This window comes from Taudactylus pleione, unplaced genomic scaffold, assembly GCF_031769625.1.
Source record: "Taudactylus pleione unplaced genomic scaffold, aTauple2 ptg002751l, whole genome shotgun sequence".
NCBI lineage: Eukaryota > Metazoa > Chordata > Amphibia > Anura > Myobatrachidae > Taudactylus > Taudactylus pleione.
In genome coordinates, this window is record NW_028287126.1 from 2,285,933 (window position 1) to 2,300,540 (window position 14,608).

The 14,608-nt window shown below is 41.8% G+C and overlaps 1 protein-coding gene across 2 annotated transcripts in view; it reads left to right on the forward strand.

Annotated features, from left to right (window-relative positions):
* The window catches only part of VWA5B1 (von Willebrand factor A domain containing 5B1), a 254,817-nt gene that overhangs the window by 91,242 nt on the left and 148,967 nt on the right, over window positions 1-14,608 (forward strand). For both annotated transcript variants that reach the window (XM_088466310.1, XM_088466311.1), the window contains exon 3: window positions 3,380-3,541. In XM_088466310.1, the coding sequence (XP_088322436.1) occupies window positions 3,380-3,541 (162 nt within the window). The remainder of the gene's footprint in view (window positions 1-3,379; window positions 3,542-14,608) is intronic.

The window sequence follows — 14,608 nt, forward strand, 5'->3', positions numbered from 1 at the left end:
TGCAACTAGCCATGCCTGCAGAATCATGGTCACAGAGAAATGGTAGTGATAGAAGTGATACTGTGCAACTATCCATGCCTGCAGAATCATGGTTACAGAGAAATGATAGTGATAGAAGTGATACTGTGCAACTATCTATGCCTGCAGAATCATGGTCACAGAGAAATGGTAGTGATAGAAGTGATACTGTGCAACTATCTATGCCTGCAGAATCCTGGTCACCGAGAAATGGTAGTGATAGAAGTGATACTGTGCAACTAGCCATGGTCACAGAGAAATGGTAGTGATAGAAGTGATACTGTGCAACTAGCCATGCCTGCAGAATCATGGTCACAGAGAAATGGTAGTGATAGAAGTGATACTGTGCAACTAGCCATGCCTGCAGAATCATGGTCACAGAGAAATGGTAGTGATAGAAGTGATACTGTGCAACTAGCCATGCCTGCAGAATCATGGTCACAGAGAAATGGTAGTGATAGAAGTGATACTGTGCAACTAGCCATGCTTGCAGAATCATGGTCACAGAGAAATGGTAGTGATAGAAGTGATACTGTGCAACTAGCCATGCCTGCAGAATCATGGTCACAGAGAAATGGTAGTGATAGAAGTGATACTGTGCAACTAGCCATGCCTGCAGAATCATGGTCACAGAGAAATGGTAGTGATAGAAGTGATACTGTGCAACTAGCCATGCCTGCAGAATCATGGTCACAGAGAAATGGTAGTGATAGAAGTGATACTGTGCAACTAGCCATGCCTGCAGAATCATGGTCACAGAGAAATGCATCCAAAGGGCAATCCAAGAGAGTGATACTGTGCAATTCATAATAGGAAGAGATCATCTGCAGATACTGAGAATGATATACCGCATACAGAACAAGGGCAGTAGTACTATGCAATTGTCCATATAGACACAACAGGAACCTATATTGCACAGATAATTACATACAGCATACAGAACTAGAAGTGGTACTGTGAAGTCTCCTGCAGATACTGGGAATGACATCCAGCATACAGAACAAGAAGTGGTGCTGTGCAGCCTCCTGCAGATACTGAGAATGATATACCTCATGTAGACCATGAGCAGTAGTACTATGCAATTGTCCATAAAGACACATATTGCACAGATAATTACATAAAGCATACAGAACCAGAAGTGGTACTGTGCAGCCTCCTGCAGATACTGAGAATGACATGCAGCATACAGAACAAGAAGTGGTACTGTGCTGTTTCCTGCAGATCCTGAGAATGATATGCCTCATGTAGACCATGGGCAGTGGTGCTGTGCAATTGTCTATATATATACAGAATAGTAATATATACTGCACAGATAATTACATACAGCATACAGAACTAGAAGTGGCACTGTGCAGTTTTCTGTAGTTACTGAGAATGATATACAGCTTACAGAACGAGGGCAGTGGTACTGTGCAAGTGTCCATTAGACAGTATAGGAACATATATTGCACAGATAATTACCTTACAGCATACAAACAAGAAGTGGTACTGTGCTGTTTCCTGCAGATACTAATAACCATAAATAACATTGCTGCACTTATTGGAGATTTTTGTTTCGGGGTCTGATCAGACCCAAACGAAATCCCCGATAACTAGCCAGTTACCGGATGAGGAGAGGCACTCAAGGCATGGATCCGTGAACTGATAACAGATTCCATATTAACGCCTGTTAACACATGTTAACGCCCGTTAACATGTTGATTTAACAGGTGTTAACAAGCTGCTCGAGTGAAAAAGGGACTCTAACTGAATAGCCCCAGGCGGTAAAGCCCCAGGCTATCTCCCTTTTTCACCCCCGTTAACTTAACGAGGCTAATTGATTTGGCCCAAAGTCTCTGGAGTCAGGTTCCCCGTTCATGCTGAGGAATATAGTGTAATACACAGGATGAGACCAGAATTCTGCCTTACATGAAGCTTGTACTGGATACAATCCTGCTGGAGACCCTTATATACTGTACATGTTAGTAACAATGATATATCATTCTGCTAAGGAGACATCTGGCCTAATAATACTATGGGCTCAATCCAATTAGGTGCGAATGGCAAGTAGCGAGTTTGTTTCTTGAAACTCGCAGACTTCGCAGCGAAGCGCGCTCCCGAGAATTTTCCAATCCAATTAAAAATGCCTATTCGCACTACTCGCAGCGGTGGGGTGCAAACTGACTGCCAAATGAGATTTGCGAGAAATGCATGGAAATGTGGGGAGACCATCCTGGACCCCCCAAAATGGATAATTTCGTTAGCAGGACCGTATAGAGGGCGGTTTGTGGGCATTAGGAAGGTACTGTAGGTTTTAAATGGTGACAAATGGCTGATTTGTATTTTGTTTTTTAAATGCAAGAAAATTCTAAAAAAAACTTTTTTGTTTAATCTCAAACAAATGAAACAAATTTTTTTTTTTTTTTTTTTAAAGTAGGAAAAAGGGTGATTTTGGGGTACTTTGAGGGCACCTTGAATTTTTTTTATAAAAATTATTTGTCAACTAAAAAATTATTGTACTAAAATTTGGGGAGCCTAAACTAACAAAAAAGTTGATTTTGGGGTAATTAGAGGAAATTTTTTTTTTAACCCTAAAATTGCATGTTTATTAGACTAATTAAGCTAACTAGAAGCTTCCAAATCCCTAATTGGTCATTAGGTTGTTTGTCCAAGGGGTTCAGCACGGTGTCCCCACATTGTAACCTTAAAATAAAGATTTTCCCCTCCATCTCTCACCCTCAGGGCGCTGCGAGTGGAAAGTCGCGAATGCAGTCTGACTGGTTCAGGGCGAGTTGCTAATTGGATTGCAAAATGAATTCGCTGTGCGAATTCGAATTCAAAATAGCACCTCGCACCTAAAAGGATTGACCCCTATATCTTGTGGAATCCTCTCATTGGAAGCCAGGTACTCGCTACTGCCATTCTCAGCCTGCAGGTGGCGATGTTGGTTATGGGTGTTTATGTCCAGGATTAGCTGCTGTGCCAGAGATTCAGGAAATCCAGGATTCATTTCATAGCAGATAAAAAGAAAGAAATAATGAGAATATGAATGATTTCATGGCAACGTTACAGACTCTATATCTTTGCAGACACAACTATCTATTCCTTAGACACTGGCCTGAAGTAGAGACATTTGCTGTGTCTGTGAACGTGGTCCTTACAGGTGTAATATCATGTTTAATATCCGCAGCAAGGGAACGTCTATAGGTAACAATAATACACAGCAATAGCGCTGGGGTGGGGTCATAGCACATCTATACAGTACAATGTGTGGGCTTAGTTCCTCTCCCCACGTGAAGATTATCTCATGTTAATGAATAGAGTAAGAGAATAAGGAACGTGTTCATTGGGTAATTGACATGTAACTTCCTGTCCCCCCCAGCGCTCTTCGTGTACCCCCTCAATGAGCACACTGTGGTAGTGGGGTTCGAGGCCGTGATCTGCAGACGCATCATCACCGTCCAGATTAAAGACAAGGCCAAAATGGACGAGTCCTATTATGATTACTGCAGCATGTCGAGCGGGAGACTCCCGGAGGGGAACGGTGAGAATTTCAGGAACATCTTCTCCTAAAGGTTCTACTATGCTATACTGGTGGATTTGTCTGAGTTATTCACCCAAATATCACAGCAGATTACTATGGGTGCAGCCTACGTCATCCCAAAAGATATAAATCTTACTGCTTGGAAATACAAGTTAGCTCATGGAAAATAGTGCGGATTATATATGGTGATGGCTTCTGTGATAACCGCGGCTACATCTGTATCTTGTTTTCCTGTTGTGCCAGGTTAGATTGCAAGTTCTGCAGCGCAGAGCCCTACTAAGGGCCGATGATGTCATTTTCGCCTATATCCAATATCCCCGTATTCAATTTCATTGACTTTTCGCCGGTGCGAAATCCCCCTTAAAAACGATCTGTGTGAAACAAAGTGAGAAAAAAAAAATTTTCTTTAAAATTTTGGGGTGAAAAATAAAAATAAAAAACCACTTCTAAAATAGGTAAATTTAATCCAGAGGGCGAAGTATGCGGCAGGTGTTTTCTTCTATGCGGGTGATAGCGGCTGGTGCATTTTTGCAGAATTTAAAAAAATCACATTAGAGACTTAAAAATATGCTTGCACCCATTTTCATGTAACCCAAATTTAAAACAAATAAATAACTGTTCCTAAATGCTATTCTTCACCACTTCTTCATAGCCGCAAATATGCACCTGCCGCAGCTATTACAAACCCCGACTTCCTTCAGTAGGCCAAAATGGGGGTACCCATAGTGATCCCCCATGTCTGGACATCTTTATGGGGGTCCCAGGAACATTTCTCGAAAAATTCCCGTTTTTTGGCAAAACCTCCCTTTCCGCCGCTCCCGTTTTCGCTGATTCCTAATTGAATACGGGGATAAAGCAGGCACGCGCCCGATACTTTATCCCCGGAAAACCTCCGATGTGGAGCGAAAAGTCCAGCACGGACTTTTCGCTCTAAATTGAACCCCCCCCTCTAAAGCTGTACTAATGCTCTTAATAGTATTTACAGGGATACTGTTATTGTAATTATTAGTTATGAAGAGGTCTCAACTAATAATAACAAGTAATAAAAGTATAACAGATGTATGGATGCCACGGCTTAGTTTAAAACTTTAACACAGGTTTTGAACTTTAAATTAGGGGTGTGCACCGGCCACTTTTCGTGTTTTGTGTTTTGGTTTTGGATCTGGATCTTTCTTCGTGTTTTGGATCTGGATTGGTTTTGCCAAAACCACCCTTCCGTGTTTTGGGTTCTGGGTTTTGTGTTTTGGATCTGTATTTTTTTGAAAAAAAGCATAAAAACAGCTAAAATCACAGAATTTGTAGGTTTTTCTGTTCCTATGCTATTATTAACCTCAATAACCTTAATTTCCACTCATTTCCAGTCTATTCTGAATACCTCACACCTCACAATAGTGTTTTTATGTCAAAAAGGTTGCACCGAGGTAGCTGGATGACTATGCTAAGCGACACGAGTGGGCGGCACAAACATGTGACCCATCTAGGCGTGAAACTGCAGTGGCAGACAGGATGGCATTGAAAAACTAGGCCCCAAACTGTACATAATGCAAAGAAAAAAAAGAGGTGCAAGATGGAATTGTCCTTGGGCCCTCCCACCCACCCTTATGTTGTATAAACAGGACATGCACACTTTAACAAACCAATCATTTCAGCGCCAGGGTCTGCCACACAACTGTGGCTGAAATGATTGGTTCGTTTGGGCCCCCACAAAACAAGCTGGCAATTAATCTGTCCCTGCACAAACTGGCTCTACGGAGGCAAGATGTCATCCTCATCCTCCTCATCCACCGATTCCTCACCCTCTTCAGTGTGTACATCCTCATCCTCACAGAGTATTAATTCGTCCCTGCTGGAACCACAGGTCCCTCTGTACGTTCTGGAGGCTGGTCTTCCTGGAAGAGTTGATAATTCATTTTATGAACATCATCTTCTCCACATTTTGTGGAAGCAACCTCCTACGCCTTTCGCTGACAAGGTTCCCGGCTGCACTAAACACTCTTTCGGAGTACACACTGGAGGGGGGGCAACTCAGGTAAAATAGAGCCAGTTTGTACAGGGACCTCCAAATTGCTTCTTTTTCCTGCCAGTACAGGTACGGACTGTCTGACATGCCTACTTGGATGCTGTCACCGATGTAATCCTTTAACAGACAGACGCACGCTTGTCGCTGCTGCTTTGAGGATTCAAGTGTGGCTACATCGCACACAAGTCACAAACACATTAAAAAAATAGTTTTTTATTTTTTGGAGCACTTTGAGAGTTACACCACCCTTTAACAGACAGACGCACGCTTGTCACTGCTGCTTTAAGGATGCAGGTGCGGCTACAGCCCACACATTTCACAAAGCCCAAAAAAAAAAGAACAATATTTTAATTGTTTGTGTAGCACACTTTGAGGGTGTCACCACCCTTTAACAGACAGACGCACGCTTGTCGCTGCTGCTTTAAGGATGCAGGTGCGGCTACAGCCCACACAATTCACAAAGACAAAAAAAAGAAGAATATTTTTATTGTTTGTGTAGCACACTTTGAGGGTGTCACCACCCTTTAACAGACAGACGCACGCTTGTCGCTGCTGCTTTGAGGATGCAAGTGCGGCTACATCGCACACAAGTCGCAAACACATTAAAAAAATATTTTTTTATTTTTTGGAGCACTTTGAGAGTTACACCACCCTTTAACAGACAGACGCACGCTTGCCGCTGCTGCTTTGAGGATGCAAGTGCGGCTTCAGCCCACACAATTCACAAAGACAGAAAAAAAAGAACAATATTTTAATTGTTTGTGTAGCACACTTTGAGAGTTACAACACCCTTTAACAGACAGACGCACGCTTGTCGCTGCTGCTTTGAGGATGCAGGTGGAATCTAGACGGGATTTGGAACCGAGGACACACTACCTCCATCAATTGTCTAAATCCCACTGCACTAATGTCGGATACCGGACGCACGTCTAACACCAACATAGCAGTCAAGGCCTCAGTTATACGTTTTGCTTCAGGATGACAGCTGTCGTACTTCATCCTCATCGCTAGGGACTGTTGGAGGGTCAATAGTTTAGTAAAAGTAGTGATGTTCCTACTTCCTCTCTGGGATGATGAACAACTCTCAGCAGCAGCAACAGCACTAGGAGGAAGTGGTTCTTGATCTTTCCCTATTTTATTTTTATCGGAGAAAGTTTGGTCCTCCATTTATGTTATATTGATATATAATATACGTGCGGCTAAAGCGCACACAAACACAGAATATATTTTTGCTGGAGAGTAGTGCACTTTGTGGGTTACACCACCCTTTAAGAAATGAGCCAGCCGGCTCTTCACTTATGGGACACAGGCGCACGCTTGGCGCTGCTCCTTTGTTGATGCACGTGCAGCCACAGTGCACACAAGTCACAAACACAGAAAATATATTTTTTGGGGGTTTGGAGTGTACTTTGGGGGTTACAGAACCCTTTAACGGTCAAGCCAGCCGGCCCTTTACTTATGACACAGGCGCACGCTTGGCACTACTTTGTTGATGCACGTGCGGCTACTGCGCACACAATTCGCAAACACAGAAAATAATTTTTTTTTTGGTTTGGACTGGAGTGTACTTTCGGGGGTTACAGCACCCTTTAACGGTCAAGCCAGCCGGCCCTTTACTTATGACACAGGCGCACACTTCGCACTACTTTGTTGATGCACGTGCGGCTACTGCGCACACAATTCACAAACACAGAAAATAATTTTTTTTTTGGTTTGGACTGGACTGTACTTTCGGGGGTTACAGCACCCTTTAACGGTCAAGCCAGCCGGCCCTTTACTTATGACACAGGCGCACGCTTGGCACTACTTTGTTGATGCACGTGCGGCTACTGCGCACACAATTCACAAACACAGAAAATAATTTTTTTTTTGGTTTGGACTGGAGTGTACTTTCGGGGGTTACAGCACCCTTAACGGTCAAGCCAGCCGGCCCTTTACTTATGACACAGGCGCACGCTTGGCACTACTTTGTTGATGCACGTGCGGCTACTGCGCACACAATTCACAAACACAGAAAATAATTTTTTTTTTGGTTTGGACTGGAGTGTACTTTCGGGGGTTACAGCACCCTTAACGGTCAAGCCAGCCGGCCCTTTACTTATGACACAGGCGCACGCTTGGCACTACTTTGTTGATGCACGTGCGGCTACTGCGCACACAATTCACAAACACAGAAAATAATTTTTTTTTTGGTTTGGACTGGAGTGTACTTTCGGGGGTTACAGCACCCTTTAACGGTCAAGCCAGCCGGCCCTTTACTTATGATGACACAGGCGCACGCTTGGCACTACTTTATTGATGCACGTGCGGCTACTGCGCACACAATTCACAAACACAGAAAATAAATTTTTTTTTTGGTTTGGACTGGAGTGTACTTTCGGGGGTTACAGCACCCTTAACGGTCAAGCCAGCCGGCCCTTTACTTATGACACAGGCGCACGCTTGGCACTACTTTGTTGATGCACGTGCGGCTACTGCGCACACAATTCACAAACACAGAAAATTATTTTTTTTTTGGTTTGGACTGGAGTGTACTTTCGGGGGTTACAGCACCCTTAACGGTCAAGCCAGCCGGCCCTTTACTTATGACACAGGCGCACGCTTGGCACTACTTTGTTGATGCACGTGCGGCTACTGCGCACACAATTCACAAACACAGAAAATATATTATTTTTTTAGCACTTGGGGGGAGCACCCCTGATGGACAGAGCACCCCCTGGACAACACTGCAGCACTCCTTTAGGACTGGGACACTGCACAGGACTTTGGAGTGGACACAGCCCCTATGGAGAACTGACTGCACAACACAGTCCAGCCAACCCCTATGGACTTTGAAGTAGTGGACACAGCCCCTATTAACAACAGCAGCACAGCACAACACAGCCAGCCCCTATGGACTTTGAAGTAGTGGACAACAGCAGCACTACACTACACTACACAGCCCTAACTCCCACCCTCCCTCTTCACTGTCCACAGCCGAGTGAGAAAATGGCGCCGACGTGGGTACCTTATATAGGATCCAAAACCCGCGAGACTCGGAAGGCGGGATGATGACGTTTTGCCTCGATTTCAGATCCGAGTCAGGCGGGAAAAGTCGAGCCTGATTCGGATCGGACTCGGATCGGGGGGGCTCGGGGGGGTTCGGATTTCAGAAATCCGAACCCGCTCACCCCTACTTTAAATAGGATTTTTTTTGTAATTATTTGCTTCTCTATAATGGTCATTCTCTGCTAGCAAGCTGGCCAATGCCTTTATGTATTATTTATTAACACATCAGCATATTCTGATGCTCTTTTTATAGCCTGCAGTTGTCACTGGTTTAGTCTATGTGTATGTATCAGCTTATTAGAAACGAGAAACATTGTGAGGACCCAAGAAATAGATTCACAGCTAAATTAGTGCAAAAAAAGAAAAAAAATAATTATATATATATATAAAATGAAAATTTTGCATTTATTAAATGTTATTTTAAAAATGTGCCTCTTTGCGGGAGGGGTCTGTAAGGGGGATCATGTCTGCGTTAAATCACTGAATGCAGGTTGTGATGCGGTGATCATTTCCAGGTCATTACGCCGAGCGCCTGGTTATCTGGGCACCGGGAGACACGGCAGGGAGGGAGAAATGAGGTCTCGTCTCTTTAGCCTAGAGTTAAACGTGACTGTGAGATCATTAATGAGGCTCTGTAGTTGCTAAGGAAGGTCTACTTTGTTCCCTGAAGTCAGTGGCAGATAATGAGGGTTGTGCACACAGCAATGGAGAGTGAGCCGCTCAGGAAATAGGCGGAATAGCGAGCGTTTGGTTGGTGACAGCTGGATCTGTCATATAACTGTCTGCAAAAATCGCTTTTTTTATTGCTGTGCAAAATAAAAGAAAACATCCATTGTTTTAATTATATTATAGCCTGAAGAGAAGACATCGGAGCTACTGATAGCATGCATATATACATGTCGTGTGACAGCACTTGTCGTATTTGACAGCGTATTTACATTTTCAGAGAAGTTCCCTGCTATGTTCTGACATCAACAATTTCCCTGAAAAAAAAATCCAACTGCGGCTCCCTATTGCGGAATCACCGACAGGAGGACGACAATTCGCTTGGCTGCGAATGGCAACTTTTTTTTCCATGTTGAATTTGTCACATAATGCGAATGTCCACAAAAAAATAATAATTTCTTTTTATTCAGAGAGGAAATTACAGTATTTGGAGTTTGATCCAACAATATTTTAGTGTAACAAACTATTCAGCGAAAGAAATAACAGGTACAGGGGTCTATTTACTAAGCAGTGTTAGGAGAAGTGAAGTGATAAGGTGGCAGCCAATCAGCTCCCAACTGTCATTTTTCAAACACAGGCTGTGAGATGACAGTTAGGAGCTGATTGGCTGGCACCTTATCACTTATCACTCTGTCTCCTAACACTGCTTAGTAAATAGACCCCTAAGTTTTTAAACACAGCAAACCTGTTCAGAGAGTGACAATATTTTGTGGTTTACTGTAAAAAAAAAAAAAATCTCCACACACAACAGATTTTGACTGAAAGACGGCTATGCCCTGCGACTGTGCCCCTGGCGTTTGGGGATGCAATCGGGAAACCGGCTGACGTGATCCCGACAGCTGGCTTCCCGACTGCTTTATCCCGGTGAGGGTTAAATGATAGGTGTCTGTATTTAGACGCCTGTCATTTTCCCGACGCTGGGAGACAGGCGTCCGACATCCCGATCGAAGGGATGCCGGGCGCCGCGAGCGGACAGCCGCAGGGGGGCTGTAGCGCACGCAGGTGGGGGGGGGGTCCGAGCACACAGAAACCCCCCCCCCCAGACTAATCATTTTTTTTTTTTTAAAGACGGAGTCAAGAGTCAGCGGGCCACCCGCGGCCGCGATTGGAGCTGCCGCACATGTGCAGCAGCTCCTCAGGCAGAGAGCTCTGATCGGAAGAGCACTCTGACTGGATACAGAAGATACGGATAGCCGAGGGAGCTGAGGCACATGTGCAGCATACTATCTGCTAGGGTAGCCGCGGCGATGAGCTCCTCCTCCTCAGCCCTGGGTTTATGTAAGTACTATATGCTGTATGTGTGTGTGTGTATATTCTGTGCGTGTGTATGCTGTGTGTGTGTATGTTTGCTATGTGTGTGTGTGTGTATGTTTGCTATGTGTGTGTGAATGAATGTATGTATGCTGTGTGTATGTATGCTATGTGTGTGAATGAATATATGTATGCTGTGTGTACAGTATGTATGCTGTGTGTATGTTTGCTATGTGTGTGTGAATGAAAGCATACATACATTCATTCACACACATAGCAAACATACACATAGCATACATACAATGTGTATGTTTGCTATGTGTGTGTGAATGAATGTATGTATGCTGTGTGTATGTTTGCTATGTGTGTGTGAATGAATATATGTATGCTGTGTGTACAGTATGTATGCTGTGTGTATGTTTCCTATGTATGCTATGTGTGTGAATGAATATATGTATGCTGTGTGAATGAATGTATGTATGCTGTGTGTATGTATGCTCTGTGTGTGAATGAATGTATGTATGCTATGTGTAAGAATGAATATATGTATGCTGTGTGTACAGTATGTATGCTGTGTGTATGTTTGCTATGTGTGTGTGTGTGAATGTATGTATGCTGTGTGTATGTATGCTATGTGTGTGAATGAATATATGTATGCTGTGTGTACAGTATGTATGCTGTGTGTATGTTTGCTATGTGTGTGTGAATGAATATATGTATGCTATGTGTATGTATGCTATGTGTGTGTGAATGAATATATGTATGCTGTGTGAATGAATGTATGTATGCTGTGTGTATGTATGCTATGTGTGTGTGAATGAATATATGTATGCTGTGTGTACAGTATGTTTGCTGTGTGTATGTTTGCTGTGTGTGTGAATGAATATATGTATGCTGTGTGTATGTTTGCTATGTGTGTGAATGAATATATGTATGCTGTGTGTATGTATGCTATGTGTGTGAATGAATATATGTATGCTGTGTGTACAGTATGTATACTGTGTGTATGTTTGCTATGTGTGTGAATGAATATATGTATGCTGTGTGTACAGTATGTATGCTGTGTGTATGTTTGCTATGTGTGTGTGAATGAATATATGTATGTATGCTGTGTGTAAAGTATGTATGCTGTGTGTATGTTTGCTATGTGTGTGTGAATGAATATATGTATGCTGTGTGTATGTATGCTCTGTGTGTGAATGAATATATGTATGCTGTGTGTACAGTATGTATGCTGTGTGTATGTTTGCTATGTGTGTGTGAATGAATATATGTATGCTGTGTGTACAGTATGTATGCTGTGTGTATGTTTGCTATGTGTGTGTGAATGAATGTATGTATGCTGTGTGTATGTTTGCTATGTGTGTGTGAATGAATATATGTATGCTGTGTGTACAGTATGTATGCTGTGTGTATGTTTGCTATGTGTGTGTGAATGAATGTATGTATGCTGTGTGTATGTATGCTATGTGTGTGTGAATGAATATATGTATGCTGTGTGTATGTTTGCTATATGTGTGTGAATGAATGTATGTATGCTGTGTGTATGTTTGCTATGTGTGTGTGAATGAATGTATGTATGCTGTGTGTATGTATGCTATGTGTGTGTGAATGAATATATGTATGCTGTGTGTATGTTTGCTATATGTGTGTGAATGAATGTATGTATGCTGTGTGTATGTTTGCTATGTGTGTGTGAATGAATGTATGTATGCTATGTGTGTGAATGAATATATGTATGCTGTGTGTACAGTATGTATGCTGTGTGTATGTTTGCTATGTGTGTGTGAATGAATGTATGTATGCTGTGTGTATGTTTGCTATGTGTGTGTGAATGAATATATGTATGCTGTGTGTACAGTATGTATGCTGTGTGTATGTTTGCTATGTGTGTGTGAATGAATGTATGTATGCTGTGTGTATGTATGCTATGTGTGTGTGAATGAATATATGTATGCTGTGTGTATGTTTGCTATATGTGTGTGAATGAATGTATGTATGCTGTGTGTATGTTTGCTATATGTGTGTGAATGAATGTATGTATGCTGTGTGTATGTTTGCTATGTGTGTGTGAATGAATATATGTATGCTGTGTGTACAGTATGTATGCTGTGTGTATGTTTGCTATGTGTGTGTGAATGAATGTATGTATGCTGTGTGTATGTATGCTATGTGTGTGTGAATGAATATATGTATGCTGTGTGTATGTTTGCTATGTGTGTGTGAATGAATGTATGTATGCTGTGTGTATGTTTGCTATGTGTGTGAGAGAATATATGTATGCTGTGTGTACAGTATGTATGCTGTGTGTATGTTTGCTATGTGTGTGTGAATGAATATATGTATGCTATGTGTATGTATGCTATGTGTGTGTGAATGAATATATGTATGCTGTGTGAATGAATGTATGTATGCTGTGTGTATGTATGCTATGTGTGTGTGAATGAATATATGTATGCTGTGTGTACAGTATGTTTGCTGTGTGTATGTTTGCTGTGTGTGTGAATGAATATATGTATGCTGTGTGTATGTTTGCTATGTGTGTGAATGAATATATGTATGCTGTGTGTATGTATGTATGCTATGTGTGTGAATGAATATATGTATGCTGTGTGTACAGTATGTATACTGTGTGTATGTTTGCTATGTGTGTGAATGAATATATGTATGCTGTGTGTACAGTATGTATGCTGTGTGTATGTTTGCTATGTGTGTGTGAATGAATATATGTATGCTGTGTGTACAGTATGTATGCTGTGTGTATGTTTGCTATGTGTGTGTGAATGAATATATGTATGCTGTGTGTATGTATGCTCTGTGTGTGAATGAATATATTTATGCTGTGTGTACAGTATGTATGCTGTGTGTATGTTTGCTATGTGTGTGTGAATGAATATATGTATGCTGTGTGTACAGTATGTATGCTGTGTGTATGTTTGCTATGTGTGTGTGAATGAATGTATGTATGCTATGTGTAAGAATGAATATATGTATGCTGTGTGTACAGTATGTATGCTGTGTGTATGTTTGCTATGTGTGTGTGAATGAATGTATGTATGCTCTGTGTATGTTTGCTATGTGTGTGTGAATGAATATATGTATGCTGTGTGTACAGTATGTATGCTGTGTGTATGTTTGCTATGTGTGTGTGAATGAATGTATGTATGCTGTGTGTATGTATGCTATGTGTGTGAATGAATATATGTATGCTGTGTGTACAGTATGTATGCTGTGTATGTTTGCTATGTGTGTGTGAATGAATGTATGTATGCTGTGTGTATGTTTGCTATGTGTGTGTGAATGAATATATGTATGCTGTGTGTATGTTTGCTATGTGTGTGTGAATGAATATATGTATGCTGTGTGTATGTTTGCTATGTGTGTGTGAATGAATGTATGTATGCTGTGTGTATGTATGCTATGTGTGTGAATGAATATATGTATGCTGTGTGTACAGTATGTATGCTGTGTGTATGTTTGCTATGTGTGTGTGAATGAATATATGTATGCTGTGTGTACAGTATGTATGCTGTGTGTATGTTTGCTATGTGTGTGTGAATGAATGTATGTATGCTGTGTGTATGTATGCTATGTGTGTGAATGAATATATGTATGCTGTGTGTACAGTATGTATGCTGTGTGTATGTTTGCTATGTGTGTGTGAATGAATGTTGGTATGCTGTGTGTATGTATGCTATGTGTGTTAATGAATATATGTATGCTGTGTGTACAGTATGTATGCTGTGTGTATGTTTGCTATGTGTGTGTGAATGAATGTATGTATGCTGTGTGTATGTTTGCTATGTGTGTGTGAATGAATATATGTATGCTGTGTGTACAGTATGTATGCTGTGTGTATGTTTGCTATGTGTGTGTGAATGAATGTATGTATGCTGTGTGTATGTATGCTATGTGTGTGAATGAATATATGTATGCTGTGTGTACAGTATGTATGCTGTGTGTATGTTTGCTATGTGTGTGTGAATGAATGTATGTATGCTGTGTGTATGTTTGCTATGTGT